Source organism: Hemitrygon akajei, chromosome 21 (genome assembly GCF_048418815.1).
Source record: "Hemitrygon akajei chromosome 21, sHemAka1.3, whole genome shotgun sequence".
Taxonomy (NCBI): Eukaryota; Metazoa; Chordata; class Chondrichthyes; order Myliobatiformes; family Dasyatidae; genus Hemitrygon; species Hemitrygon akajei.
Window position 1 is genome coordinate 49,564,416 of NC_133144.1, and position 27,791 is coordinate 49,592,206.

The window sequence follows — 27,791 nt, forward strand, 5'->3', positions numbered from 1 at the left end:
AGCATGATGTCCTGACTCCGGCCAACATACTGTAGCTCTCTGGGTCATTGAGGCACACAGGCCTCTAAACCACAATGAGGTTGTGGTCCTCTTGGAGAAGAGGCAATGTATAATAAAGGATAATGGGATGAAGAAGCAAACGATCCTGGAAAGATGTGTGCATAAGTTATTTGGATGTGGCAGGATATGTTGAGAAAGTGATTAATACAGTATATTGAATTTTGGCTTTATTAATAGAGTATAAAATCAGAGATGTAACACTGAGCATTTAAAAAGAAATTATCTAGCCTTAACTGGAGTATTATGTTTAGTTCTTGTCACCACATTATCTTTCTATTATTGGTAAATCATCCAGTTACTGAGATTTTACCAATAGTTGCAATTAATGGGCATGCAACTGATTCTGAGGAGATTGATTAACTCAGTGAAAAGGGGCAGATGAACAAATCCACAACATGTAAAAAGTGCAAGCAGTTTGAAAGTGCATTTATTGTTCATCAATCATGTTATTACTGAATGTCATTGCCTGTTTAGTCCTCTGCATTTCCAATTACTCCCAGTAACCTTTCACCCCATTGTTTATCAAGAAATCTATCTACCTTTGCTTCTAAACATTCACCTGCTTTGTTTCCACTCCCTCTGAGGAAAAGAACTGCAAAGAATCATGACTGTAGAAAAAAAACACCTCTTTGCCTAAAATAGATAACATCATATTTTTTAACAATGACCCTTGGTTGTAGATTCTCTCCACAAGAGGAAGCTGAGAGTTGACGCCCAATGTTTTCTTTAATAACTGAAGATATCTCTATCTGCCAGCCAGTGAAGACAGAAAGAACACACCCAAATTAACCCTGTGTTAATTCTAAATATCTTCATAGAGAGACAGAGAAACTGGTATAAGCCATTTCCCGTATTATGCGTGACATGGTAAATGAAGGAAGTATAAATATTTATAAATGATCTCAACTCACCAAAAATGAAAACATCAAGCCTACTGAATCATCTTGCAGGCAATGACACAGAGTTTAGACTCAGAAACAGGTTATTCAGTCTGTCTCATTTGTACTAGTGTTAATACTTCAGAAAAGCCTCCTCCCATTCCCGATGAAGGGACTGGACCCAAAATGTTGACTGTTGACCCCTTTCCGTAGATGCTGCCTGACCTGCTCAGTTCCTCCAGCATTTTTTTACATGTTACTCCCATTCCCTACCCTTTTGGTCTTTTCTCCCTGACCAGCTTCACTTTAAGTGAATCTCTGCAGTTCACATTAAATGCTCCTTGTACCACACTGCAATGACTCCAAAATTAATAGTTCAGGATCTGAAATCTAATAACAAACAAATAATAGAGTTGGATCCATAAATTTTCAGGTATTGAGTGAGCTTCTTTGTAGAATCTAACCCAATGTTTTGGCTAGGTAACCAGACGATATTAGTCCCAATAATAAGTGGTCATGTCATTTTCCTCTGCCTGAATTTAAGTCAGTGAAGTATTGAAGAACACAGTTAAGCATTTCTATGAGAGTAGAACATGTATTTTTATTTATTAATTTTTTTCAATTACTTTGAAGCTAATTTAAACTGTTACAACTTTAAACTTTAGAAAAGTAATGAAAAAAGACTTAAGTCCAAAGTAATTATTCAAAGTATATTTTGAATAATTGACCCATACGGTTAAAACGTACGTTGTATATTTTGTTACATAAAAATATCATCCATATGTTGTGTCCAAGGGCATTTGATATTTGTAATTTTACACTGAAGGAGATGAGGCAGAGTACTCAGTTGAAGAAGAATTACTGAACTAAAGATCTGGAAACTACATTTTCTCAGCCATCTTAAGTTGTCTTTTATTTTTGGGTCTTACTTCCCTACCCGAACATCAAGCATGCACTGAAAATGTGGCAGCAAGATGATGTACCCCTCCCCAAATAATCATTAAATTTATGTATCTGTGCATGATAATCTATCTAGAACAATAGCGGTCAAATTTAACTTCCTCCAAAGTGCCTGCAACATGTTAATTCAAGATTTGACAGTGTTCAGAAGAAAATAATACTAATTTAAATGAAAAGAATTGTCATTGCACATAAAGGATGAGGTGAATTTTAAAATATTTGTCCTATTAAGTCTCCCTCCTATAATACTCCTCCCACTATATCTCTGTGAAGGTTTACTATCTTAGCAACAAGGATATCCATGTGACATACATTGCCATTAGGACATGGCTTTGAATAATGCACAGCCTAGAACAATTACACAAATTGATATGACTTTTGGATAGATGAGGTTGCAGTTACAGTATATACAATGCCTGTTACTTATATACAAATATTTGAATGGAACAGCATATGTCAACAATAAAGCAAGCCATTTCCATCTCCCATCAAATACTTCCATGGAAAGTCAATGTTCATGTAGTTGAAAGAGGAATGCTGCCTAGGCAACCATGAAGAATTGTTCCCAGAGGAATTACCATGGGATATGTAAACATCAAGAGTAAAATTTGCATTATTTTCTGGAATTTTCCAAACCACTTCATAGAGTATGTGTGAAGTACTGTTTAAGTCAAAAGTACAAGAAGTAACTTATGCTCCTGTAAATAGCTACAAAGAAATGACTGGTTTTAGATGAGGGATGAATATAGGCAGGTACAATGCCTCAAGTAATGCACCCTGAAGAGAAAGGCAGAGCTGCATTTGAACATTGCATCCAAAAGGCAATACCAGAGTGGGAATGCCAGTGTGAATCTTTGAACAGAGAGTTTGGATGAGTGGTGCAACACACACAAAATGCTGAAGGAACATAGCTGGTCAGGCAGCGTCCATAGAAAAGAGTAAACAGTTGACATTTTGGGCCAAGACCCTTCATCACAACTCATTGTTGAGTGTTGCTTTGATTTCCAGCATCTACAGATCTGCTGTTGTTTGTTGAATGAAGAGTGATTTGGAGGCAAGAGTCCTATCAACTATTTGTGGGATGTTGCTGTGTACAAATTAGCTCTTGTATTTGCTTCATTACAAAAGTCACCTCATTTCAAAGTGCTCTTCATTAGCTGTGAGCATTTTAGGACGTTTGAAAATGGAAGTGTAAGGCAATGATATAAGTACTCTTACCTTATTCTTCAGTAAGTAAAATGCCTAAAATTGTACTTATTTTCAAGTGCAATATAATTTGCAGGAAAATACTTTAAGAAAGCCTCATTAGATTTTACACTTTCCACCAACTATATTAGCAGAGAAACCAACACTGCTCTAATCAGCGATTTCTCCTTCTGGTGAACAAAATTCCCTCCCCCACACCTTCCTCTATTTCCCACTCTAACCTTTTACTTCTTCCCACCTGCATATTACATACCCCTGGGATGCCCCCCACCCCTTCCCTTTCTCCTATTGTCCACTCTCCTCTCATATCTGATTCTTCCTTCTCGGCCCTTGGCCTTTCCCAACCACCTGGCTTCACCTATTACCTTCCAACTTGTCCTCCTTCCCCTTTCCCCACCTTTTTATTCAGGCATCTCCCCCCTCCCTCTCTGTCCTGAAGAAGGGTCTTGGCCCGAAACATCTGCTGTTTACTTTGTTCCCCGTAGATTTTGCCTGGAGTGCTGAGTTCCTCCACCATTTTGTGTGTGCATTGCTTTGGATTTCCAGCATCTGCGGATTTTCTTGTGTTTGTGTTCTGCTCCAATCATGTTTAGAAGGCTGACTGCCATCGGCCGTAATGAACTGTGCCATAATGAATACAGAATTCTAGAAATGCATAGCAGGTCTGATTGCACCGAAAGATAAAGACAGAAAAATCTTCAGGAAGAGGCTAGAAATCAGAATGGTCTTCCTGGTCTCAAGCATTACTTGAGGAATTGTACTGGCTTTTATTTATCCCTCATCTACAACGTAAATACCTGGTCTTCCCACTTTCAGCAACACATAGAGAAGACACCAAGTCCATGGTGTCCACACTCTTTGTGTATGTGGTCCTATGGCTACAGCTCATCCATTTGATGAGGGTTTCAGGCACCAAGTTTCAGTCCCCCACTACACTTAAGATAGAAAAAAGTCTGTCTTCAGCTCTTTTCTAATTATTTTACTAATTACCTTTTACTATGCCTCAAGGTATTAACCTCTCTGTTGAAGGAAATGGCCGCATCTTTTAAATTTTCCTCCATGGTTTTCTGTCTCAGAGAAAATAACCTCCCATGTAACCTCCCATTCCTCATACCTGAAATTCTATAAAGTTTGAAAACACCCTCATTAATCTCCTTGCAGATACCGATGAGTCTGCTGTGCACTTTAAACAAGCAGCACACGCAAAATGCTGGGAGGAACTCAGCAGGCCAGTCAGCACCTATGAGGGAAAAAAAGTACAGTCGACGTTTCGGGCCAAAATCCTTCAGCAGGACTGTGTACATTTTTCTATAGATGCTGCCTGACCTGCTGAAATCCTCTAGCATTTTGTGTGTGTCCAGCATCTGCAGATTTTTTCTTGTTTATGCATTTTAAACATTTAGATAAGGAGAGTACCCTCCAGGGTACTAGAGGATATGTTTTTAAGGTGGGAGGAGGAAAGTTTAAAGGTGACATACAAGAGAAGTTTTTGTACAGAGTAGTAAATGCCTGGACCAGGCTGCCAGGAGTAGCAGTGGAAGTCAGTATGGTAAAGGTGCTTAAGAAACTTTTAGATAGGTGCATGAAAATTAAGGGAATAGAGGGAAATGTACAGGCAGAAGAGGTTTTATTTAATTTCATATCATGTTCCTTACAGACATTGTGGGCCATATGGCTTGAATTTGCATTGTGTGGTTCTGTGTTCTACTTAATGGAAGTGTGTAATAATTTTCATTACTTCCTTTGTCTCACTAGGTAGCTGAGCTTATTGCTCTCACCTCAATGAGGCAGGTGCAATCAGGCAATAGGAAGTGGTGCCCAGCTACTGCAAGCACCTACAACACCTCATTATGTACAAGTGCTTGCAGTGGCTGGGCACCACTTCCTGTTCCCTTCCCCACACACACACACTCACACTCACACTCACACACACACACACACACACACACACACACACACACACACACACACACACACACACACACACACACACACACACACACACACACACACACTCACACTCACACTCACACACACCTCAACACCCAGCCCATTCTTCTCACCTGCCTGTCCTTCCTGTCCCGCCAGCATGTTACGCACTTGTTGGCTTCGAAGTGAACTACCCAGCATCCTGAGGTGTTGGCCATAGGTCAGTAATAGCAACAACATCTCTGATCTCTGAATCTCCTGGAACAGTGCCTCAGAACAGTTAACTGCATTCAAGTTGCTGCATAAGTTCATGCTGTTTGGAAATCACCTTAGAAAAATGTAATGGCTTACATTTCTATAGCCCTTTCCATATCCCTTCTCTAAGTTGCTCCAAAACACTTTATGGGCAATGAAGTTCTTTTAAAGCATCATTCTTGTCATACAGAAAATGCTGTAGCCATCTATCAGCATGAAAACAACATTTATATTAGATTTCATTTGAGATTTTGTGCTCTTGCGGTTTTAATTCATTATAATGGTTTAATAGCTGTTCATTATTTACTTAATTGTTTATGCACGGCACATCAGATGATGTTACATAATAACTAATATCTTGAATGGCCTATATCCTGGGGGTCATATTAATGGGTGACTATCCATTTGGTGTCTGCCTTTCTTTTCCTCTTTTTAACGCTATACTAAATTTAGCTTCCTGGGAACATGCCTCTGCCAAGCTTCTACTCCTTCCGTTTCCCGCTCCCACCTTCTTATTCTGACTTTCTTCCCCCTTCCCTCTCCAGTTCTGATGAAGGGTCTTGGCCTGAACGTCAACAGCTTATTCTCCTCCATAGATGCTGCCTGACCTGCTGAGTTCCTCCAGCATTTGTGTGTGCGTGTGTGTGTGTGTTATTCAACTTTTCCATTACCTGCAGAATCTCTTGTGTGTAAATGGGCTTCATTTTTACAGATGAGCCTAAGTTAAAAGTCAGAATTTAATGTTAAGAAAGGTTCTGGGGATGACTTGCCTCATGGTCTTTGAAGTAGTGCTGTGAGATCCTTGCCGATCACTGCTGACGGTGCAGCACTCCCGCAGTGGTCTTGATGGGTCATTAGAAGTGAGTCATGGCTGGCAGTGTGAGGGTCAGGCAGCAATGGGAGGAAATGATTGAAGCACAGGAGCAGTGGGTGGCAGACCTGAATGACTATTACAATGCGGAGGTCGGAGGCCCGGAGGTGGCCTGCTGTGGGGTTGGAGGCCCGACTGGTTGTGTGGATGAGAGGGTGGGAAAGGGCCTGTTTTATTGTTGTTGTTCTTCGTTTATTATTTGCGTGTTGTTCTGCTGTGGGCATGACAGGTTGGCTCCGGAATGTGTGGTGACACCTGTGGGTGCAGGTGCCCCTCTCACTTCCTTCAGTAGTGTTGGCTGATAATGCAAACAATGCATTTCACTGTATGGTTCAGTATGTGATAAATAAATCTAATCTACCCTCCTGTCAGCCAACAGCGCAGTTACCTACTGTTGAAACGTACCAATGGAGATCATGCATTAGGCAATCAGTTTTGCCCTGCTGTTCATAATGACTTTGACTTGTCAACAGAGAAGGGTGGAGGGATATTCACTTTTATTTACCAGTACTGCACACATGCATTATCAAGGATGTATCTCACCCTAACCATGGACTTTTTACTCTCCTCCTATCTGGTAGGCGCTTCTGGAGCCTCCGCTCCCACACCAGCAGGCTCAGGAAGAGTTTCTTCCCTGAGGCTGTGACCCTGCTGCACCTCACATCACAGCGCTAAGCAGTATTGCACCCATATTGTACTGTTTCAGTAGTTTTATATTTGTGTGCTGTAGCACTTACTTTTTATTCACAGTTATTTTGTAAATAACACTATTCTTTTGCACTTCTGTTTAGATGCTAATTGCATTTCATTGGCTTTGTACCTGTACTCGGCACAATGACAATAAAGTTGAATCAAATCTAATCTAATAGGTAAATGTAAACAACTATCTATATTAAACTTCACCCATTTACTGCTCTCAAGTTCAAGGGGACTAAATGCATATCAGATAGAAATTAAATGTTATTGACCAAGGAAACCCCCCCCCCATGAGTTTTTATGTAAATGGAATATTTACTTACTTAGGTAAATTTGCATTCGTGAACTACTTTGGTCAGATATGAACTCACATCTCTGGATCAGGACTCATGATGCACATCTAGCAGCTTAACTGCTGTACTAACGTGCCCATGACAAGTGGAAATTGCATCACATTTACGTGAGAATTCTTTTCAAAGTGATTTGTCATTGAATAGTTTGCCCTAACCACCTTAAGTCCAGAGAATGGCACAATCAATTGAGGCCGGCATTGGCTTGAAAATACAGTACTCTCTTATCAAGGCTTATGGTCTGTCACTAGAAAAAAACTCAAATCTGGAAGCACTCAGTTGATCAGGCAGCATCCACAAGGACAGAAACAGTTAATGTTTCAAGTCAGAGACACCCATAATCAGAGCTGGAAAGGTAATAAAACAAGATTACTCTATGTTGCTTTGCTGGGTAGAAGGGAAGAGCTAGAGAGAACAGATATAAAGTCTCTGATAAGTTGTCAAGGTTGCAATTGTTTTAAAAATTGGCAGGGAATGACAGAATTGAAACAGAAACAGAAAGTTAAAAGCATATCTGTGGAGAGAAACAAAAGGCATTTGGTAACCTGATAAATTCAGTATTAAGTCCCAAGAGTGATGAATATCCATATAGAGGATGAGGTGCCATTCTTCAAGCTTACTTTGGGAATTGTTGGAGCAATGTAGAAGAGAATAGAAAGAGAAATCATTATAGGAGTGGGAGAAGGAATTGGACTGACAATTGCAAGTAATGGCCCATTTTTGTCTGCAACAGATATGGTGGTGCTTTTCTATTGGAATCTGTTTGTTCTTTTTCACTCCTGCTCACGTCTTTTCTTCAAAGTAACCGACAACTTGGTTCTGTGCCCCATCACAGACAGTCCCTCTGTACTCCTCCCCTTTTCTACTACTTAAAACATGTAACACACACAAAATGGAGGAACTCAGTAGGTTAGGCAATGTCTGTTGAAAGGAATAAACAGACAATGTTTTGGCCTGAGAACAAAAGTTGATTCTTGTTCATAGATGCTGCCTGACTTGCTGATTCCTCCAGCATTTTGTGCATGTTAATCTGAGGATTTCCAGCATCCACAGTATCTTTTGTGTTTATAACTTAAAACATGACAGCTTTTCCCTTTTCAGACTCTGATGAAGAGATTTTGACCTTGAATGTTGATTTTGTTTCTCTTCCCATTAATGCTGCTCAACCCACTGAGAAGCTTCCTGCATTTTTTTTGTTTTGGATTCCGTGCAGTTACGGTAATTTGCTCCATTTACAGTTCTTCATCTGTGAGGCAGCTATGTTGCTATTGAGAAGCCAGCACTCCTACTGATACTGGGTCTTGAGTGTAAATCCTGCAATCTCCACCAGCTGTAGAAATAGATGAGGGTTTTCTTGTGTTGGTTCCAAGTCTCTCATCTCTTTCCTTCCCTACTCAACACCATTCCATGTGTCTGGAGAAAATGGAGACTATAATATGGACCATTTGGCCCACTGAATCTCTGCTGACCATCAACACCAACTTATGCCAAATACAATTTTTTATGCTCTCTATACTCCCTTCAACTTCCACTGATCCTACTGCCCACTACACACTAGGGACAATTTACAATGGCCCTATTAGCCTCCTGTCCCACTAATTTTCGGAAACTAGAGCACCCGGGGGGGGGGGGGGAATCCACTTGGTAATGGAGAACCTGAAAGCTTGAGATGGACAGCATGGAGGTCAGGACGGAATCTGAGTTACTGGCCTGACGAGGCAGAAGCTTCCTCAGCTGCACATTAATACAAAAGTCATCTGGGAAAAATGTAACATTTCCTGGAGCTACAGTTATGACTAGCCAGCTGCTGGTGTAGTGGCATCACCAGTGAATGGTCCCGGGTTTCAATCAGGCTGGCCGCTTGCTCATTTTCCATCTGTGCAGGGTTGAGCATCGAGCTAGCAACTCGGCCTCATTAAAAAAAAACCAGACAAATGCTAAAGATATGGCAAAAAAAAATGCCGCCAGATGCGCCACAAGGCACAAAAATGTCGTGTCTGAACAATGGTGTCATTTTTAAGGTGGTTTTTTTTCTTCGCATAACTGAAGCAACACTACCCAAGCAGTGAGCTTTGCTGTTTGCACACAGATCAGTGTCCATTAATTGCGATAGGCCCAGACCTTGGGAATCAAAGCTACAGCCTCTGGCTGAACTCAGGGTTTCGAGAGTCCCTCTGAAGGCTGAAAGGAGAGGAACAATGGCTGAAGGAGAACACACACAGATATTCCATGCAGAGGCAAATGCATTAATCAGCGTTCACTTATGAGCCAAATTCTGTAACCACTTTATCTTGCGTACACCAATAAACTTTGAGTGTCTCAATGTACTAATAATTGATTATCATGTCATTCATTACCACAAATATAGACGTTAACTTCCTGTTAGTAAAACGTAATGTGCCGCTATGTAATCCTTTATTCGTATCGCTGTTGGAACTTGAGTTGGACGAAGAGCTTTGGTCCTGACTTTCCAGCTTAGCTTGATTGCTGTCTATTATTGCCAGTTCTGAATGGAATATATGTCATTGTTTATGTAGCCCTTTGCAATAGTATTCTGACAATTCATGCCACCACTTTATTTGCTCCAAGCCATATGCCCGCATCACTTTGGAGAGTCTGGTACTAGTTCTGCAGGAGGGAAACAAACAAGGTTACTGTTAACATTTTTCTTATCATTGATTAAATTTTTTAAACAATTTAATGTTTAATTAAAGGGTTACTGTATGACAAGCATCTGATGGCTCAGAAAGGCCTTGATGGAGTAGATGTGGAGAGGATGCTTCCAATAGTGAGAGAGTCTAGGACCACAGGACACAACCTGTACTTCCTTAGAAGGTTGGCGTCATTCAATGTTTGTAGTGAGATGCTGAAGATGTTCTATAGGTCAGTTGTGGAGAGCGCCCTCTTCTTTGTGGTGGCGTGTTGGGGAGGCAGCATTAAGAAGAGGGACACCTCACGTCTTAATAAGCTGGTAAGGAAGGCGGGCTCTATCGTGGGCAAAGTACTGGAGAGTATAACATCGGTAGCAGAGCGAAGGGCGCTGAGTAGGCTACGGTCAATTATGGAAAACCCTGAACATCCTCTACATAGCACCATCCAGAGACAGAGAAGCAGTTTCAGCGACAGGTTGCTATCGATGCAATGCTCCTCAGACAGGATGAAGAGATCAATACTCCCCAATGCCATTCGGCTTTTCAATTCAACCGCCAGGAGTAAGATATGTTAAAGTGCCGGGGTTAGGACTCAATGTATTTAAGTAAACTACTTAAGAACTTTTTAAAAGCTATTATTAATGCTTTTTGAGAGGGTGATTTTAGATGCATATCATATTTTTACTGAGTTAAGTATTGTATGTAATTAGTTTTGCTACAATAAGTGTATGGGACATTGGAAAAAATGTTGAATTTCCCCATGGGGATGAATAAAGTATCTATCTATCTATCTATCTATCTATCCTTTAAAACAGAGATGAGGATGAATTTTTTGCTAGAGGGTGGTAAATCTTTAGAATTCTTTGCCTCAGACAGCTGTGGAGGCCAAGTCATTGGGAATATTTAAAGAGGAGGTTGATAGGTTCTCGATTAGTAAGGGTGTCAAAGGTTGCCAGGAAAAGGCAGGATAATGGGGTTGAGGGGGATGATAAATCAGTCATAATTGAATGGTGGAGCCTACTTGACAGGCTTAGTGGCCTAATTCTGCACCTACACCTATTGCTTTATGAATATAAGATATCCAATTCAAAACCACATAGGATGGTGCGGTGTTTACCCCTGTGGCTTGTGTAGATTTGTTGTTTGGTATACTAATTGGGAGCATTTTGGCCTGGCCTTCATCTCTAAATCAGAATGTTGTGGTTTCAAATGCTGTTGCAGATACCCAAACACAAAAAGCCTGGGCTGACACACCAGCGAGGCTCTGAGGGACTGCTGCCAACATTGGAGACGGTGTCTTTGAAAGACACATTAAATCAGTACTCAGGTGGAGGTAGAAGGTCCCATGACACAAAGGGGTTAGCCCAAGAGATTTGTTCCCAGTTGACACCATTTAAAAATAATGAACATTTATCACATGGTTTGTGCGGATCTACAATATTTGTTAGACCATAAGACATAGGAGCAGAAATTGGCCATTTGGCTCATCACGTCTGCTCCAGCAAGTATTGCCAAGCCAACATTGCATGAAGTACTTCATTGGCTTGCAGCACTTTGAAATGGTAAGAGGCTATGAAGGGGAATGAGAGCTGGGTAAGGGCGCTTTGGAAATGCAAGTCTTCTATCTTTTTAAATTTAGTTCTTCTGATGTGCAGCTTCTATTCTCATTCCATTCCTTTTTACCCTTGTCAGAGGCACCAGTATTTCCAAATGTGAATGATGGCACTCATGTGGTAATAGGATGAGGCATTGTACCTCCATGAGCCAGAGGTCTTGTTTGATGGTTGCAAAGCTTTTTAGAAAAAGAAAAAAAAAAGTCATGGAAAGGCTGTGAAGAGTTTTTAAAAAAGGAAATCTGTTTCTGCTTCTCCATTCATAGGTTAGGAAACCAAGTGCTGGGGATTGAATTGAATTGACTTCATTTCTTACATTCCTCACATGCATGAACAGTAAAAATCTTTACGTTACGTCTCTGTCTAAATGTGCAATTTATAGTCATTTGTAATAAATAATATGTACAACAGGACAGTCAATATAACATAGAAATAGAATTGTATCAGTGTGAATTAATCAGTCTGATGGCCTGGTGGAAGAAGCTGTCCCGGAGTTGGCCCTGGCTTTTCCGTTTCCCGGATGGTAGCAGCTGGAACAATTTATGGTTAAGGTGACTCGGTTCCCCAATGAGCCTTCAGGCCCTTTTTACGCACCTGCCTCTGTAAATGTCCTGAATAGTGGGAAGTTCACATTTACAGATGCGCTGGGCGGTCCGCACCACTCTCTGCAGAGGGTGGGATCCAAATCCTGAACTCGAGGATAACAATGATTCCCATTTAAATTGGGTACTAAACATATTAAAATTCTAAGTATTACAAATGGATAATATCAAACGTAATTTGACATCTAGCTACAATGGGAGAAATATGGGCTGATGATCAGACATTTATTCACACTTGTTGCCCAGCGTGATCATAGTGAGTTGAATGGGCTCCTATGCTATAAATTCCTATCATTTTGTAAGTTTGATCAATCAGTTGATTTTAGAAGAAAAGCAATATTCCCACTGGTTCAAGCAGCAATAAAATAATCAGCCTAAAACCTAGATGGGAATGAATTATGAAGGCTGAATAAGGAGAAGTGTTTCAGATGCAGCAAGTTGTTATGAACTAGGAAGCCCTTTGGAAATCGTCCACTTGGTAATTTGCCTTGTTTAGAAACCAACAAAAAAGCATTGCTTCTAATAACCATCAGTAATTAATATTTACGGTGGATGTCTGAACCTCTGGAGCTACAAATATATAATTTATTTAAAACATATGAGAGTTGTGCTTCTTCATTCGCCTTGCCAAAGATCGCAGATGATGATTTGCACAATTGAAATTTTTTCTGTGCTGAAGACCTATGTGCCTGACTTTAGCTTAACAGGAAGTGGTTGTTTTGGACTATCACCCTGTGAGATGGCATTCAACCTATTAAGAGACTTAAATTCAAGCAATGGGACAAGTTCTTTTACAAAGATTCCATTTGGTGATCATGTTGAAAATATTTTTTTTTAATTTATATGCAATTTCCAGCTACCTTTCTGCGGCATTTGGTACACTTTCGAATTATAATTGAAAGATTGTTGACTGTTTTCTCCATGAAGTTTGTCAAGGGGGTGGATACTTCTACAACTGGCCATCAACAATTATATGCAGGAAAACATTTGCAGAGTGAATCAAAATCCCAGCATCCATTCAATTCCTTCAATTATTCTAATCCTAGTCCTGCAGCCCTCCAAGATCTGTATACTCTTTCAGTTCAGATGTTTTTCCTATTGCAGCTTTTCCTCACCACCAGTCCAACTTCTATCACTCCCCCACCCTCACCCACAGTCCCTTCCAAACTCTGAAACCCCTCCTTTAACCTCTGGCCTTACCTTTACTCCCTTTAAAACACAATTTGTAACTTGGGTCTTGAATAAATATCTGATCATCAGCTCATATTTCTCCCATTGTGGCTAGATGTCAATTTTATGTTTGATGTCACTCATTTGAAGTACTTAAGAAAGAAGAAGTTGTTCAGTACCCAGTTGAAATGGGAATCATAGTCCTCTTGAGTTCAAGTGATTTAGAAATGCTTGCATTATTCAAGAAATGCACAGATGTGGTGTGCACTAGTTAGTATGCAACCCCTAATCTTCTTTGCAAAGCTTGTAGCTGTTAACCACAGCACTGTTGACTGCCCAGGTATGCACACAGTCTGGGTGAAGTGTTTTAATCTTTCTGCTCAAGGCTGGATTTTGGGTGTTTTGGCACCTTAAAGAATCTTCAAGTACAATACCATTTAAATGCTTCTAATTGACTCAGCTTTCCTACCTACACAAAAAAAGAACATTTCTTACTCCTCTCTTTAGAAGGTTAAACTCTTAAAATGAGATCAAAAATTATGTCATGTATCAATTACAAATAAAATGTTTTACACTTAAAATGTGACATCAGATTTTGTCTGACATGTCCTTTTTGACCTTCCTGTACTTTCCTGCTGTCTCATTCCTCTGTAGACTTTGCACACACTAACACAACATTTAACCTCCACTCACCATCTCTCACCCTCTCCCCTTTTCTTCCCCCTTCCCTCTCCATTTCCCTCTTCCCCATGCTTTCATCCTCTCTCCTCTCTCTCCCCCTCCTCTCTCCCCCCTTTCCCCTCCTCTCCCCCCTTTCCCCTCCTCTCCCCCCTTTCCCCTCCTCTCCCCCCTTTCCCCTCCTCTCCCCTTTCTGCCCCCTCTCTCCAACCCCTCTCTCCCTCCTCTCTCCGTTCTCTTCTCTCACCCCTCCCCCTCTCTCCTTCCTTCCTCTCTCTCCACCCTATCACATCCCTGAAATATATTACACCCAAAAACTTACTTTTTGTTCTGTAATAGATGAAGCTGTCTGTTTTACACAGCTGGATGCTAAACAGTAATGCAAAAATGATGGGTTAATTTATTTCTTTGATGTTGAGTGAAGGGTAAATATTGACCAGGATATCAGGTGTGAACCGCATTGAGTCACAGAGAGATCCAGCACCGTCAGGCCCTTCAGCCCATCAAGTCCATACCAATCATGAACCGGCCATTTTTACACCAATCCAACCTTTTTTGCTGTTAAAATAGCATCACAGAATTTTTCATGTCCAGCTGTCAGGAAGATGTTCCTAAATTTAGCATTTCATGTGTCAGCCATACTTCTGTGGTGCTGAAGCAAAGAAAGGGTAGATTTTTGCTAAATCCAGCAACCTCTGATCTCACAGCAAGGCTGCTGCCTACTGAGCTCTGGCTGAAACCTGGAAATTCGATGCATCGTCAGTTTGCACTTGCATACACGTAGGCTAGTTTCTGTAACATCCCCATGCAAGCAATGCATGAAGATCAGACTTACCCAGTATCGGGAAGAATCGCGGCATAGGCTCCGGGGAAATTGGGGTGTTGGGCTCAGAGAGAAGGTGCCGATCGGATTCCGACTGAGTTCGGCTGATAGCTGGTACTTTTGGTTTCACTTCTGAATTTTGCACTGGGATTTCCTCAAATACTGGATTCTCCACTCCTACAACCTCACTATAAAGTGTAAAACCAAGGAGACTTAGCAGACAATATGTGATACTGGATCGTCTATTATCTAATATCAGGCAATCTATTACATTAATAAATTAAGCAAAACATTTACTACAAGGTAAGAGCCTATTCAACTTGTGTGAACACCCCGCTACCACCCAGTAAAATTACTTATGACAGTACCAATAGAATTATATTATTTTATATTTAACTATATGTCTTATATGCACTTACGCCAACTTGTACATCAACAGAATATTTTTTATTTCCTGTTAATATTATTGTGTTATTATTATTTGATGTGCTGTATGTGATATATGTTCTGTGCACCTTGGTCCAGAGGAATATTGTTTCATTTAGCTGTATACATGTGTATGGTTGAATGACAATAAACTTGAACTTAATCAAAGAAAAAGATACATTCAGTTTAGAGCATCGTCCAAGTTCTCAGCGCATTGTCTCACAGGTAGCAGGAACTTACTGAAAAAGATATTTTTCAAAAAGATGAAAAGCCTCTAATCAGTCACCTTCCACCCCCACCACCCATTCCGCCATTCTTGCTAACTGACCTCTGTGCTAAGTAACCTCATGTCAGTACTTACAATTTGATACATGCAAAAAGACTGATGGATCTGTAATGTCCTGCTGTCACTTACAGAGTGTAATGGCTTTGTTTGGCAGGGTGACATGAATCATGAAGCCTCATGAAGTGATATAAAGAGATTAGCTGTATTTGTCACATATACAATGAAATGTGTCATGTCAGATCAAATCTGTGAGGATTGTGCTGGGCAGCCCACGAGTGTTGCCACACATCTGGCACCAACATAGCATGTCCACAACTCACTAACCCTAACCGTACATCTTTGGAATGTGGGAGGAAACCCGTATGGTCATGAGGAGAACATACAAACTCCTTACAGATAGCAGTGGGAATCGAACCCTGATCTCATAGCAAGCACTGTAAAGTGATTGTGCTAACTGCTATACTACCATGCCGCCCAATAAGTATACACTGTGGTCTATAAAATTCAAAACTATGGTCATCTCCAACAAGAGAGAGTTTAACAATTTCCCTTTGCTGTTTAATGGTGCCACTATTGTCAGGTCCTTCACCATTTCAGGGACGATGTTGACCAGAAACTTCACCAGATCATCTAAGTAAATGCTATGGTAGTGTTGGGTATCCAGCTTAGCAATAGTATCCATCACAACCTGAGCCATGAACCCAGAATGCAAAGTCTATTCCCTGGCTGTCTGGCCGTCTGACTGTGGTTTAACGCCTGTGGTCCTCTTGATTGGCATCCGTCCAGCACTCTGCACACTCATTCTCTGCAATGTTAGTGCACCATGGTGACAGTGTGCAAAAGGCACTGCAGAAACCTACCAGCACCTCCTCAGCAGCACTTCCCAAACCCACAAACTCTATTACTTAAAAAAAACAGCAGCTACACAGGGTGACAGCAGCACTTGTAGGTTCCACTCCATGTTGTCTACCACCCTGACATAAATTACCGATCTTTCATCAGCATTGACTCAAAATCTTGGAACTCCCCATATGAGTGCACAGGGTGAATACCTTCACCACATCATCTTCAGAGGTCCAACACAATGGTTCAGCACCACCACGTCCTCGAGGGCAATTACTGATGGGGAATAAAAGCTGTCCATATCCCCAAAAGAAAAGATTTTTAAAAGTACACAGATGAACTTGAATTGATCACATATAGCTGATGGTAACTGATCCCAGTTTGTTGATTGAGGAACTGCCCTTTGAGTGAATCAGTGTTGGGCTAAGGACCACACAGCAAAAACCAAAACAGTCAAAAAGAGATAAAAGACCAGGACTAACTGAGCTTTGTGCCAGTGACAAGCAGCAGACCTGGATCTCAAGTAACACGCACAAAATGCTGCAGGAACAGGTCAGGTCAGCATCCATGGAAGGGAATAAACAGTCAACATTTTGGCCCAAGGCTCTTCATCAGGACTAGAAAGGAAGGGAGAAGAAGCCAGAATAAAAAGATGGGAGGAGGGTGAGGAGTACAAAGTGGCAGGTGATAGATGAAGGTAGGTAGGTGGGTGAAGTGTAGATTTGGGAGATGATCATTAGATAAGGTACAAGGCTGAAGAAGAAGGAATTTGACAGGAGAGGAGTGTGGACCATGGGAGAAGGGGCACCAGAAGGAGGTGACAGGTAGGTAAGGTGAGAGTGGCCTCATTGTGACAGTAGAGAAAGTCATGCACGGACCTGTCAGAATGGGAATGGGCACTGAAATTAAAATGGTTGGCCAGCCGCAAGGAAATCCTGCTGGATGCAGACAGAGCAAAGGTACTCGATCTTCGATATTGTTCTGATGCAGGATGGTATGTCTCTTTGCCCTTGGTGGTGGAGGCCGCAGAGTATTGAAGTGCTGTTAAAAGTAGTTGAGTAACTTCAATGAGTTTTGCAGATAGGACACACTCTAACCACTGAGTGATGGTGGTGGATAGGATGCCAGGCAATTGGATTGCTTTGGTCTGTATGGTGATGAGCTGATTAAAAATTATCAGAACTCCATGTATTCAGGCAGAGCAGGCAGTAGCACATTCCTGACTGGTGTTGTATAGATAGTGGATAGACCTTGGGGTATCAGGAGGGGACTGCCTGACTGCAGGATATCTGGCCTTTGAATAACTTTTGCACTTGCAGTATTTGTGCTGGTTATGTGGTCGGACAACTTGGGTTTTGGGTCAGTGATGGCTGAGAGGACGTTGATAACGGGAGATTCAGTGAACCAAGGTTCCAGGGCATGTGAAGCAACAATACTAATTGCTGCAGCCCTGTGCTCCACAAATTAACGGCCAATCAAAGCCCTTGCCTAAACATTATCTTGATCTTGTTGCGTATAGGCCTGGGGTGGCTTCATTTGATGAGAAGTACAATCATTAGTGCACGTCCCCAGTTCTATTCTTCCGAGGGAATGAAACATTGTTGATGAAGAACCTGATCTTTGGCACTTCTCTGGGGGAGTTCTCAGTGATGCCCTTGGATTGGAATGATTGACATCCGATAGCCACAGACATCTTCCTCTGCACAAATATGAATCTAATGAATGGAGAGTTTTCCCTTGGTGTTCATTGATGTCAATTTTAACAGAGCTTGTTGATGTCACACCTGATCAGACGTGGCCTTAATGTCAAGGGCAGTCCCTCAGATCCTACCTGTAATTTTGGCTCTGGTCCACATCTGGACAAAGACTTTGATGAAGTGTGGAGCCTCAATGTTCTAATGAAACTAAATCTGGGATAGGAGATGCGGAACTGGAACCTTGAGTAAAAAACAAACTACTGGAGAAACTCAGGATCGAGCAGAATCTGATACAGGGTTTTGACCTGAAATGTTGTCCCTCCACAGATCCTGCCTGACCCACTGCATTCCTCCAGCAGTTTGTTTTTCTGCTTGGAGATTCAGTCAGCTCTTTATTGGAATGTTAAGGTCAGTTGGTTATCGACTGAGAATAGATGGATATTACAGTGATTAGATCTCTCTTACTTTTTCAGGACATTTCACGTCTGAGTTACTTACCATGTTGGTAGTTAGATGCCAACGTTGTTCCTTCTCAACCGCGCCCCCCCCCCCCCACCCAGAACAGCCTGGCTGAAGATGGCATTAGTTCTGGAGTACTGGTCTTCAATACTACAGCTGACATGTTGTCTAGTCTCATAGACTTTGCATATCCAGTGCTGATGCCTTTTTCCTGATAGCTCAATGACTGATTCAAGTTGGCCAAAGACTGGCTTCTGCTATGGTTGGGATCTCAGAGAGAAGATATGACAGAGCTCTTTGATGCCACACCCAGTCAAATGCTGCCTTAATGTCATGGGTAGGCCCTCTCCACACTCTGACTACCCTCGTGTCATCGCACCTTCATGGTGCCAGGAGAGAAATAAAATCCTACAGATTTATCTTCTGCTCATTCATGTCCTTCTAGCACATGACCAGCTCCCCCAGTGCTACCAACACCACATAATCTTTGGCCACAGAGGCACATTCTGATTTCCAGTTCCGGAACCTTTACACACACTTGAATGATTTAGTGAAGTAAAGGAAGTCAATCTCAATAGGTTAAAATAAATTTTAAGCTGGGGAACTTACCTGTCCAATCGGACAAGCTCATGGGCTCCTGCAATAAAAATAAGATCAGGTAAGTAATTGCCGAGTTTTTCAAATTCAATAGAAATAACAGTGTCAATATTTTGCGGCTAAGTTATGTTTACGATACGGTAGTGGATCATTAAACATGTGACCTCATAGAAAGATGTAGGTTCCATGCAAAGCCTCTTCGCACCGTCTGCATCTAACGCAATCTTCCACAGTCTCCTTGTTAGCTTACACAATTTTCCCTTTCAAGCATCGTGCATGATTAAGGGTTGGTTGTACCAGAGAGATTTGGTGATGTTGATGCTATCGCTCTTGTACTAGCGTGGCTGCATCATGGAGCAGCGTGAAGGAGGAGGAGGAGTAGGAAAGTGCAGTCTGATATCTGATTAAAATCAGCAGTAGCTGGAACTTCTGAAATTCATTTGTCAAACCCTGAATTTCCTGGTGGGGGACATCACCTTTAAATTATGCTGACAATAATAGACTTTCTCTGATAATCACACCACAAGCTCTGGTGCTTTGATTTTAAGTTGAGACTGCAGAATAAAATTGTGGAGGTGCTGCCCTGCAAAATGAGTTTTGTTCCACAACTCTACTTGAGGACATGAGAAGTAGCAGCAGGGGATGCCCTGCTCACTGATTCTTTGAGTCAGCTCTCCAGTTTAACCTGGGAAAATGTTTATCGCAGCAGTATCCGAACTGGTCCCCATAACCCCTCAGGACCCGATCATCAAAAAATCTATCAGACAGGCCTCTTTATTGACTACACCTGTGACAAGGTCATAGAACCAGCTCTGTCTTAAATAGCAGGTTCATCTACCTAAGGCTATGCTCCCTTTTTCTATGTTCTCCAGAGTGTGGAAACAGTCTCTTAGCACTGCCTTGTTAATCCCGCCAAGATTTCTTTCATTTGGAATACCTCACTGTTTTGACCATTTCATTGGTTTGATCCCTCTCAACTCGATGTCTCCTCAACCTTCTTCCCAGTGTATAGGCTATTTGGTTGGCTAATATAGGTGTAAGTGTAACAGGCAGTGCATGAAGTTTTGCAAGGTGAGACTGGCAATGCATCAGTTATTGCGGGACAAAAAAATCTGCTAATGCACGAGACATCGCAGGTGAGGCTGGCCATGTGTGAAGATTTTTTTTCCTTTTTTTTATCATAGAAGAAATTTTTTATATTTAAAAAAAAGTCAACCCCCTATCAACCACCAAAGAAAAAAGCTGATGGATGACAATGGATAATTAGGGGGGAAAAAAAGACATATCCACTTAAGAAGAGAAGATAAAAATATACATAAAAGTCTGTGCACTGTTAAACTTAATAAATTGGAAAAGTAATTTAGGAAAGGTCCCCAAATATCATAAAAAGATTGTTTTGAATTTAAGACTGAGCAGCGGATCTTTTCTAAATTTAAATAAGACATAATATCACGTAGCCATTGAAGATGTGTAGGAGGGGTAGACTCCTTCCATTTAAGCAAGATTGCTCTTCTTGCTAAAAGAGAGGTAAAAACTAAATCCTGTAGGTTAGGAGTATTTAAAGTTATATCTTCATTTGCAATAATACCAGACAAGGCAGTAAGGGGATTTGGGTCAAATTGGACCCTAAAAAGTTGTGAGAAGGTATGGAATACTTCCCGCCAAAACTTTTCAATTGTAGGGCAAAACCAAAACATATGAATTAAAGAGGCATCAGCAGAGTTAGATAGATAGATAGATAGATAGATACTTTATTCATCCCCATGGGGAAATTCAACTTTTTTTCCAATGTCCCATACACTTGTTGTAGCAAAACTAATTACATACAATACTTAACTCAGTAAAAAAAATATGATATGCATCTAAATCACTATCTCAAAAAGCATTAATAATAGCTTTTAAAAAGTTCTTAAGTCCTGGCGGTAGAATTGTAAAGCCTAATGGCATTGGGGAGTATTGACCTCTTCATCCTGTCTGAGGAGCATTGTATCGATAGTAACCTGTCGCTGAAACTGCTTCTCTGTCTCTGGATGGTGCTATGTAGAGGATGTTCAGAGTTATCCATAATTGACCGTAGCCTACTCAGCGCCCTTCGCTCAGCTACCAATGTTAAACTCTCCAGTACTTTGCCCACGACAGAGCCCGCCTTCCTTACCAGCTTATTAAGACGTGAGGCGTCCCTCTTCTTAATGCTTCCTCCCCAACACGCCACCACAAAGAAGAGGGCGCTCTCCACAACTGACCTATAGAACATCTTCAGCATCTCACTACAGACATTGAATGACGCCAACCTTCTTAGGAAGTACAGTCGACTCTGTGCCTTCCTGCACAAGGCATCTGTGTTGGCAGTCCAGTCTAGCTTCTCGTCTAACTGTACTCCCAGATACTTGTAGGTCTTAACCTGCTCCACACATTCTCCATTAATGATCACTGGCTCCATATGAGGCCTAGATCTCCTAAAGTCCACCACCATCTCCATAATCTAAATAAGTCCAATCTAATTTAGTCCACCATCTAAATAAGTTGCATTTATTACAAAGTGGAGAAACATTCGGATAAAAACAGGACAGCTTCTGTTTAGAAATGTAAGCTCTATGAACCACTTTAAATTGTAGAAGAGAATGACGAGCACTGATTTATTAACCCGTTTAAGAATTTTATTCCATCTTTCATCAGAAATCTGACAACTTAGGTCATCCTCCCAAGCTTTTTTTATTTTATCTAAAAATTCTTGTCTAGAATCAATCAACAAGTTATAGATACCGGTAATAGAACCATTAACAAAAGGTTTTAAATTTAAAAGATCGTCCAGTAAATTTTTATCAGGACCTATAGGAAAAGTAGTTATATATTGTGAAGATTGAGAGGGAGAATGTTTTTTCATGATGGAGCGAGTCTGAGATTGCTGCTTCATTATTGGGTGGGCCTGCAACCTCGGTAGAGGATGTGAGGGGAAGTAACTAGTTGTTGCAGGCTGCATCTGTCAATGATTCAGACACAGGGAGCCAAATCGGAACGTGTGATGGTTGTTGCAAGGCACATCTGTATGCGGGTCACTCGCTGTAACACATGCTTGGTGGGGTATCTGTAATGCAGGGTGAGTCTGTGAAGGTGCAAGTCATACCAGGGTGATAGTCCTCTGTAGGTTATCTTTGAGACAGTGTCATTAATACAAAAAAAACCCTACATCCTTGTATATACTTCGCAAAGTTGCTCTGCTCAAAAGCTGATTTTTATATTGTGGCTTTGTAATTTTTTTAAAAATTGCTGCTATTTGGAATTTGTGTCCATGCTGCGTGTCAGCTGTTCAAAGCAGTGAACTTCTGAGCTCTACTGTTTTCAACATGGCACTAACCAGATGCTTGAGTTGGTCTGTTACTTACTTCTCCTGGTGACCGTCTCCTTCCTTTGTTTGTATATGAGCAACAGAATCAAGGGGAGCGACAAGATGGTGATCACACATCCCATTGTGGCCAAGATGATAGCTGTGTTGGCTATGGTGATAAGCAAAAGGCAAATGATTATTCAGTGTGTTCTTGTATCACATCTGAGCTGTCTGAACTGTATTAAATGGATCTACAGCATCATAGACTGAAGCAAACAGGACATCTCCAGTCTTGTCGCCATTGTTTAGTAAATATTACTGCTTCAAATATCTATGCAATTTTCTCTGAAAGATGCTCATATTTGCAATTGCATTAACAGAATCAAAATCAGGTTTAATATTACTGGCATATGTAGTGAAATTTGTTAACTTGCAGCAGCAGTACAATGCAATACATGGTAAGTATGGATAAAACTGTGAATTGCAATAAGTATATATATATATATATAATTATTTAAATTAAATAAGTAGTGCAAAACAGGAATAAAAAAGTAGTGAGGTAGTGTTCATGGGTTCAATGTTCATTTAGGAAATGGATGGCAGAGGGGAAGAAGTTGTTCCTGAATCACTGAGTGTGTGACTTTTGACTTCTGTACCTCCTTCCTGATGTAACAATGAGAAGGGGACGTGTCCTGGGTGGTGGGGGTCCTTAATGATGGGCACCGCCTTTCAGAGGCACCACACCTTAAGGATGCCTTGGATACTATGGAGGCTAGTACCCATAATGGTCCTTCACCATGATGGTACCCATGATGGAATTCAGTGGACAATTCATCTATCTTTCATAACACAACCCATGTCCAGAATAGATAGACGAAAGAGGCTTCCTCGGACTTGCCTTTTTTTTTTGCACTACAGTCTGTGCCATTTTGTGGTCTTGCACTCTGTATTTGTTATTACCATATACATTGTCTACGTGAGCTTCATGAAAATGAGGAATTTCAATCCACTCTGGTGTCTGTGACAATAAATCAAGTCTAATCCTTTGGACTGGATTTTGATCTTGTGATAGTTTGTCAATAGCGAATTAAACCCAGAGTGTGCAGTTGTTACAGATACAGTGGTCATGATGTAGAAAGGATATAGTTTGCTGTGTTGAATTACATGGTGAGCAAAGTGTGCAAATCACATTTATTGACTTAATTGTTAGTTTTATTGAATTATTCCAAAGACAAAGTAATTTGTCCTCAATCGCTTGCATTAAATGCATGACCAAGGTCAAGGTTGAATTTATTGCCATATGCACAAATACACATACATGCAATTGTGATGGGTAAACCTACTTGCAACAGCATCACAGCAGCAAAGTAATATTTGAAAATGTCTACCTGAGATCTTCCCCAATTATTGATGTGCAAGTATTTAAACAGAGAATTTGCCCAAAATTTTCAGGATGAATCAAGTTACCCACTTGTGGCTGTTATTCCAACAGCAGCTCCACTTGATCAAGGGGGCATAGGGTCAGATGCTTGTCTAAGGGTGTTTGCAGGTGGTTTGGTTTGAACTGCAGCAGGTCACGTCAAGAGTTCTCAATCTGTCTCAGAGACTTGAATCTGTACTCTCCTTGAGCAGAGAAACGTTAGAGCTTGGATGGAGATGTTTAAAACTAAGATGGGTCTAGTTACCAATAAAGAAACACCTTAGCTGAAAAGTTAACCATCAATGCACACATTATAAAAATATGTTTCTCACAGTCCTCGGCCCAGGAACAAAGGGGAAATCATTTTTAAAAGGAGGGAGATGAAGTTGTATGGATAAGGGGAAAGAATGGCATTTAGGAATTGAGTAGATTTGTCTTTGAAATAGCAAATATACACTCAATGGACTAAATGGCCTCATCTTTTGCAGAGATGTTCTACAGATCTTGCTGAATAAACTGATAGCAAGTTGAGTTGTTTGGGCAAGATTGTGGATCTAGGTTTCCTTGGCAGATGTATTGGACTTCACCTTTGTTCAAGGGTGGTCTATCAATGGACAACAGTGACGGTCTCCGGAAATGAAGAGGTTTGCTTGGAATAAGCCAAGCAACCATCTGCCTGAACAGTGGCGGAATGGAGTCACAAGATGTGGTGTAATCAGTGGCGTCAGAGATTTAGAGAGGTGATGAAAATGAGTTGTCCCAAATGCATGGAGGAATATCTTACCTTCTGAGTCCGATGCTCCAATAGCATCTTCAAAAGTACACTCTTGATTGATGACCTGAGTTCCATTTGCTGTAAAATATGAAAATATTTGGTTTACATAGAACAATACAGTTCAGGAACAAGCCCTTTGGATAACCTTGTCTGTGCTGAACACAATGCCACACTAAATTAAATCTCTTCTGCCTGCACGAGATACATGTCCCTCTATTCCCTTCATATTCATGCATGTATGTAAAAACCTCTTTAAACCATTATTGTATCTCCTTCCAAAGCAACCCCTGGCAGCCTCTTCCAGACACATACCACTCACTGTGTTAAAGAAATTGCCCCAATGTATCTCCCTTAAACTCCCCCCCTTCTTGTATTTGACACATTTTTACCCTAAGTGGGGAAAAAACAGTGACCTCTTTGAAGATCACTATCACAGATTGGCTGTAGTCTCTTCTTATGCAAAATAATTATGAATTAGGGAAATTCCATGACATGTCTCACTCATTCTATTAAAATTACCACCACAGGTATCCCTGTTGCATATCTTCTCTAGAAGCTCACTCAAGTGTCAATGCACTTAATAGTCTTGAGTTTTTCATTTACCAATTTAATTGGAAGAGCTTACTTTTATATATCTTCCCCACCCTCTGGTGCCATACCAAACAGCTACTTAAGCAACATAAGAAATGTCACAGCTCTTATGTACAGAGTAAGATTCCATAGCGCATATGTATTAGTGGAGACATTGTAGCCAGTCAGGAGGTTGTGAGACTGAAACGTATTCTCCTACTTCACTACAGCTCTAGAAGAATGGGGGGAGGGGTATCTCATTGAAGTCTATTGAATATTGAAAGTTCTCAATAGAGTGGACATGGAGAGGATGTTTCCTATAGTGGGGGAGTCTAGGACCAGAGGTCACATGTTCAGAATATTCTGTAAGGACATTCTCTTAGAACAGAATTAAAGAAGAATTTCTTTAGCCAGGAGATGGTGAATCTGTGGAAGTTATTGCCATAGGTGGCTGTGGAGGCCAAGTCTTTGCATATATTTAAAGCAAAGATAGATAGGTTCTTGATTAGTCAGGGCTTCAAAGGTTATGGGGAGAAGGCAGAGAATAGGATTAAGAGGGATAATTAATCAGCTGTGATGAAATGGCAGAGCAGACTCGATGGGATGAATGGTCTAATTCTGCTCCGAAGTCTTATGGTCTTAAGGGGATGTTAGAGGAGAACCGTACCCTATCCCTAACCCACTCAACCCTATTTTCCTGACTTTTCCCTTTAACCTATAATGCCCTTACTGATCAAGAACCTGTCGCCCTCCATCTTAAATAAACCCTATGACTTGGCCTCCACAGCTTTCTTTGGCAATGAAGTCCACCAATTCACCACCTTCTGGCTAAGGAATTTATTTTTAACCCTAGTTTGACCAGTTTCTCTTTGTAGCACATGCCTTCTAAACCAAACCCCATCCTGATAATCCATAGCCTGTGCATACTTCCAATAATGTGGTGACCAGAAATTAGTTAATTGAATGGCAGGGCAGGTGTGAGGGATCAGATGGCCTTCTGCATCAGTTGCTTGTATTCTTGTGTTCCTCTTGGTGTACCAAGTGCACTGCAAACAGAAGGAGCAAGCAATCTGCTGGAGGATTTTGTCCCAAAATATTGACATTTCCTTTCCTCCCATAGTTGCTATTTGACCCCCTGAGATCCTCCAGCGATTGTTTGCTGCTCCAATTCAATCATCTACAGTGTCGTCTGGTGTCTCTTCTGCAAACAGAGCTTCAGCTGAAGTTTCATTCAAAAGGTGCAATTTATGACCGTACAGCACTCCTCTGATTTAGCAGCAAAGAGCCAGCTTAGCTTTCTGCGCAGCCTTCCTGCTGCTTTTGGATTTATCATATACACCAGTAGTCTGCAAATTTCCTGTAAGAGTGACTTCAGGTGCAAATGAGGTGTTGCATGTTTTAGCATTAATTCTGCAATAGGATTTTAACTATACCAGCTTTTGAACTTCCTCTGTAGTGCTTGGGAGTTTTGGTCTAAGTTGCATGCTTAAATCTCTCAATTCATGACATTTCTTGTCAAAGTTGCCAACTGAGTCATTGGTGAATCTGTGGAATTCATTGTCACATTTGTCTATGGATATGTGTCTTTGGATATATTTAAAGCAGAGTTTGATAGGTTCTTCATTAGTAAGAACATCAAAATGTATGGGGAGAAGCCAGAAGCTATGTACTTATATTTATTGTGTGTTTGTTTATCATGTTCTTTATCTGATTGTGTTTTTCTTGTGCTGTATCGGATTCAAAGTAACAATTATTTTGTCTCCTTTACACTTGTGTACTGGAAATGGCATTTAACTATCTTGAAATCAGCTATGATCTAATGGTGGAGCAGACTTGATGGGCAAAACGGCTTAATTCTGCTCTTATATCTTATATATTATATCGTGAACATAGCCCAGCACATCACACAAACCAATCTTCCATCCTTGGACTCACTTTACACTGCACGCTGTCAGAGCAGTGCTGCCAGGATAATCAAGAACACAACCCACCCAGCCAATACACTTTTTGTCCCTCTTCCCTCCGGGAGAAGGTTCAGGAGCTTGAAGATTCATACGGCCAGATTTGGGAACAGCTTCTTTCCAACTGTGATAAGACTGCTGAACGGATCCTGACCCGGATCTGGGCCGTACCTTCCAAATATCCAGACCTGACTTGCACTACCTTACTTTTCCTTTTCTATTTTCTAATTATGATTTATAATTTAAATTTTTATTATATTTACTTCATTTTGTACTTCAGGGAGCACGAAGCGCAGAATCAAATATCGCTGTGGTGATTGTACGCTCTAGTATCAATTGTTTGGTGACAATAAAGTAAAGTAATTATATCTTATGGTCTTCTGAATATTTATCAAGATTCAAGATTCAAATTTATTTATCTTGTCTACATCAAAACATACAGTGAAATTCTTCATTTGCATTAACAACCAACACACTCAGGGGGGTTGCTGGGGCCCTTAAGTGTCTCCACATATTCTGGCACCAACATTGGTATACCTACAATGGTCGGCAGAACAACACAGAACACAACAGGGCAAGCAACAAAACAGCAACAGAAGCCTTATTCCTACTACATATCATCCACCCGTGCACACACACAGTCCTCTAACCGCAATGGACTTGGACATGGGCTCAAGCTCACAGACATTG

At 41.0% G+C, this 27,791-nt stretch overlaps 2 protein-coding genes across 2 annotated transcripts in view; one reads left to right on the forward strand and one right to left on the reverse strand.

The window, feature by feature from the left end:
* cdh23 (cadherin-related 23) overlaps nucleotides 1-27,791 on the forward strand; it is a 1,051,763-nt gene that overhangs the window by 820,454 nt on the left and 203,518 nt on the right. The gene's annotated exons all lie outside the window — the stretch shown is intronic.
* The window catches only part of vsir (V-set immunoregulatory receptor), a 65,637-nt gene continuing 39,359 nt past the window's right edge, over nucleotides 1,514-27,791 (reverse strand). The window contains exons 3-7 of the mRNA XM_073025358.1: nucleotides 24,580-24,648; nucleotides 22,434-22,544; nucleotides 19,063-19,090; nucleotides 14,755-14,930; nucleotides 1,514-9,833 (exon numbers count right to left, since the gene is read on the reverse strand). Coding sequence (XP_072881459.1) covers nucleotides 9,808-9,833; nucleotides 14,755-14,930; nucleotides 19,063-19,090; nucleotides 22,434-22,544; nucleotides 24,580-24,648 — 410 coding nt within the window. The 3' untranslated portion in view covers nucleotides 1,514-9,807. The remainder of the gene's footprint in view (nucleotides 9,834-14,754; nucleotides 14,931-19,062; nucleotides 19,091-22,433; nucleotides 22,545-24,579; nucleotides 24,649-27,791) is intronic.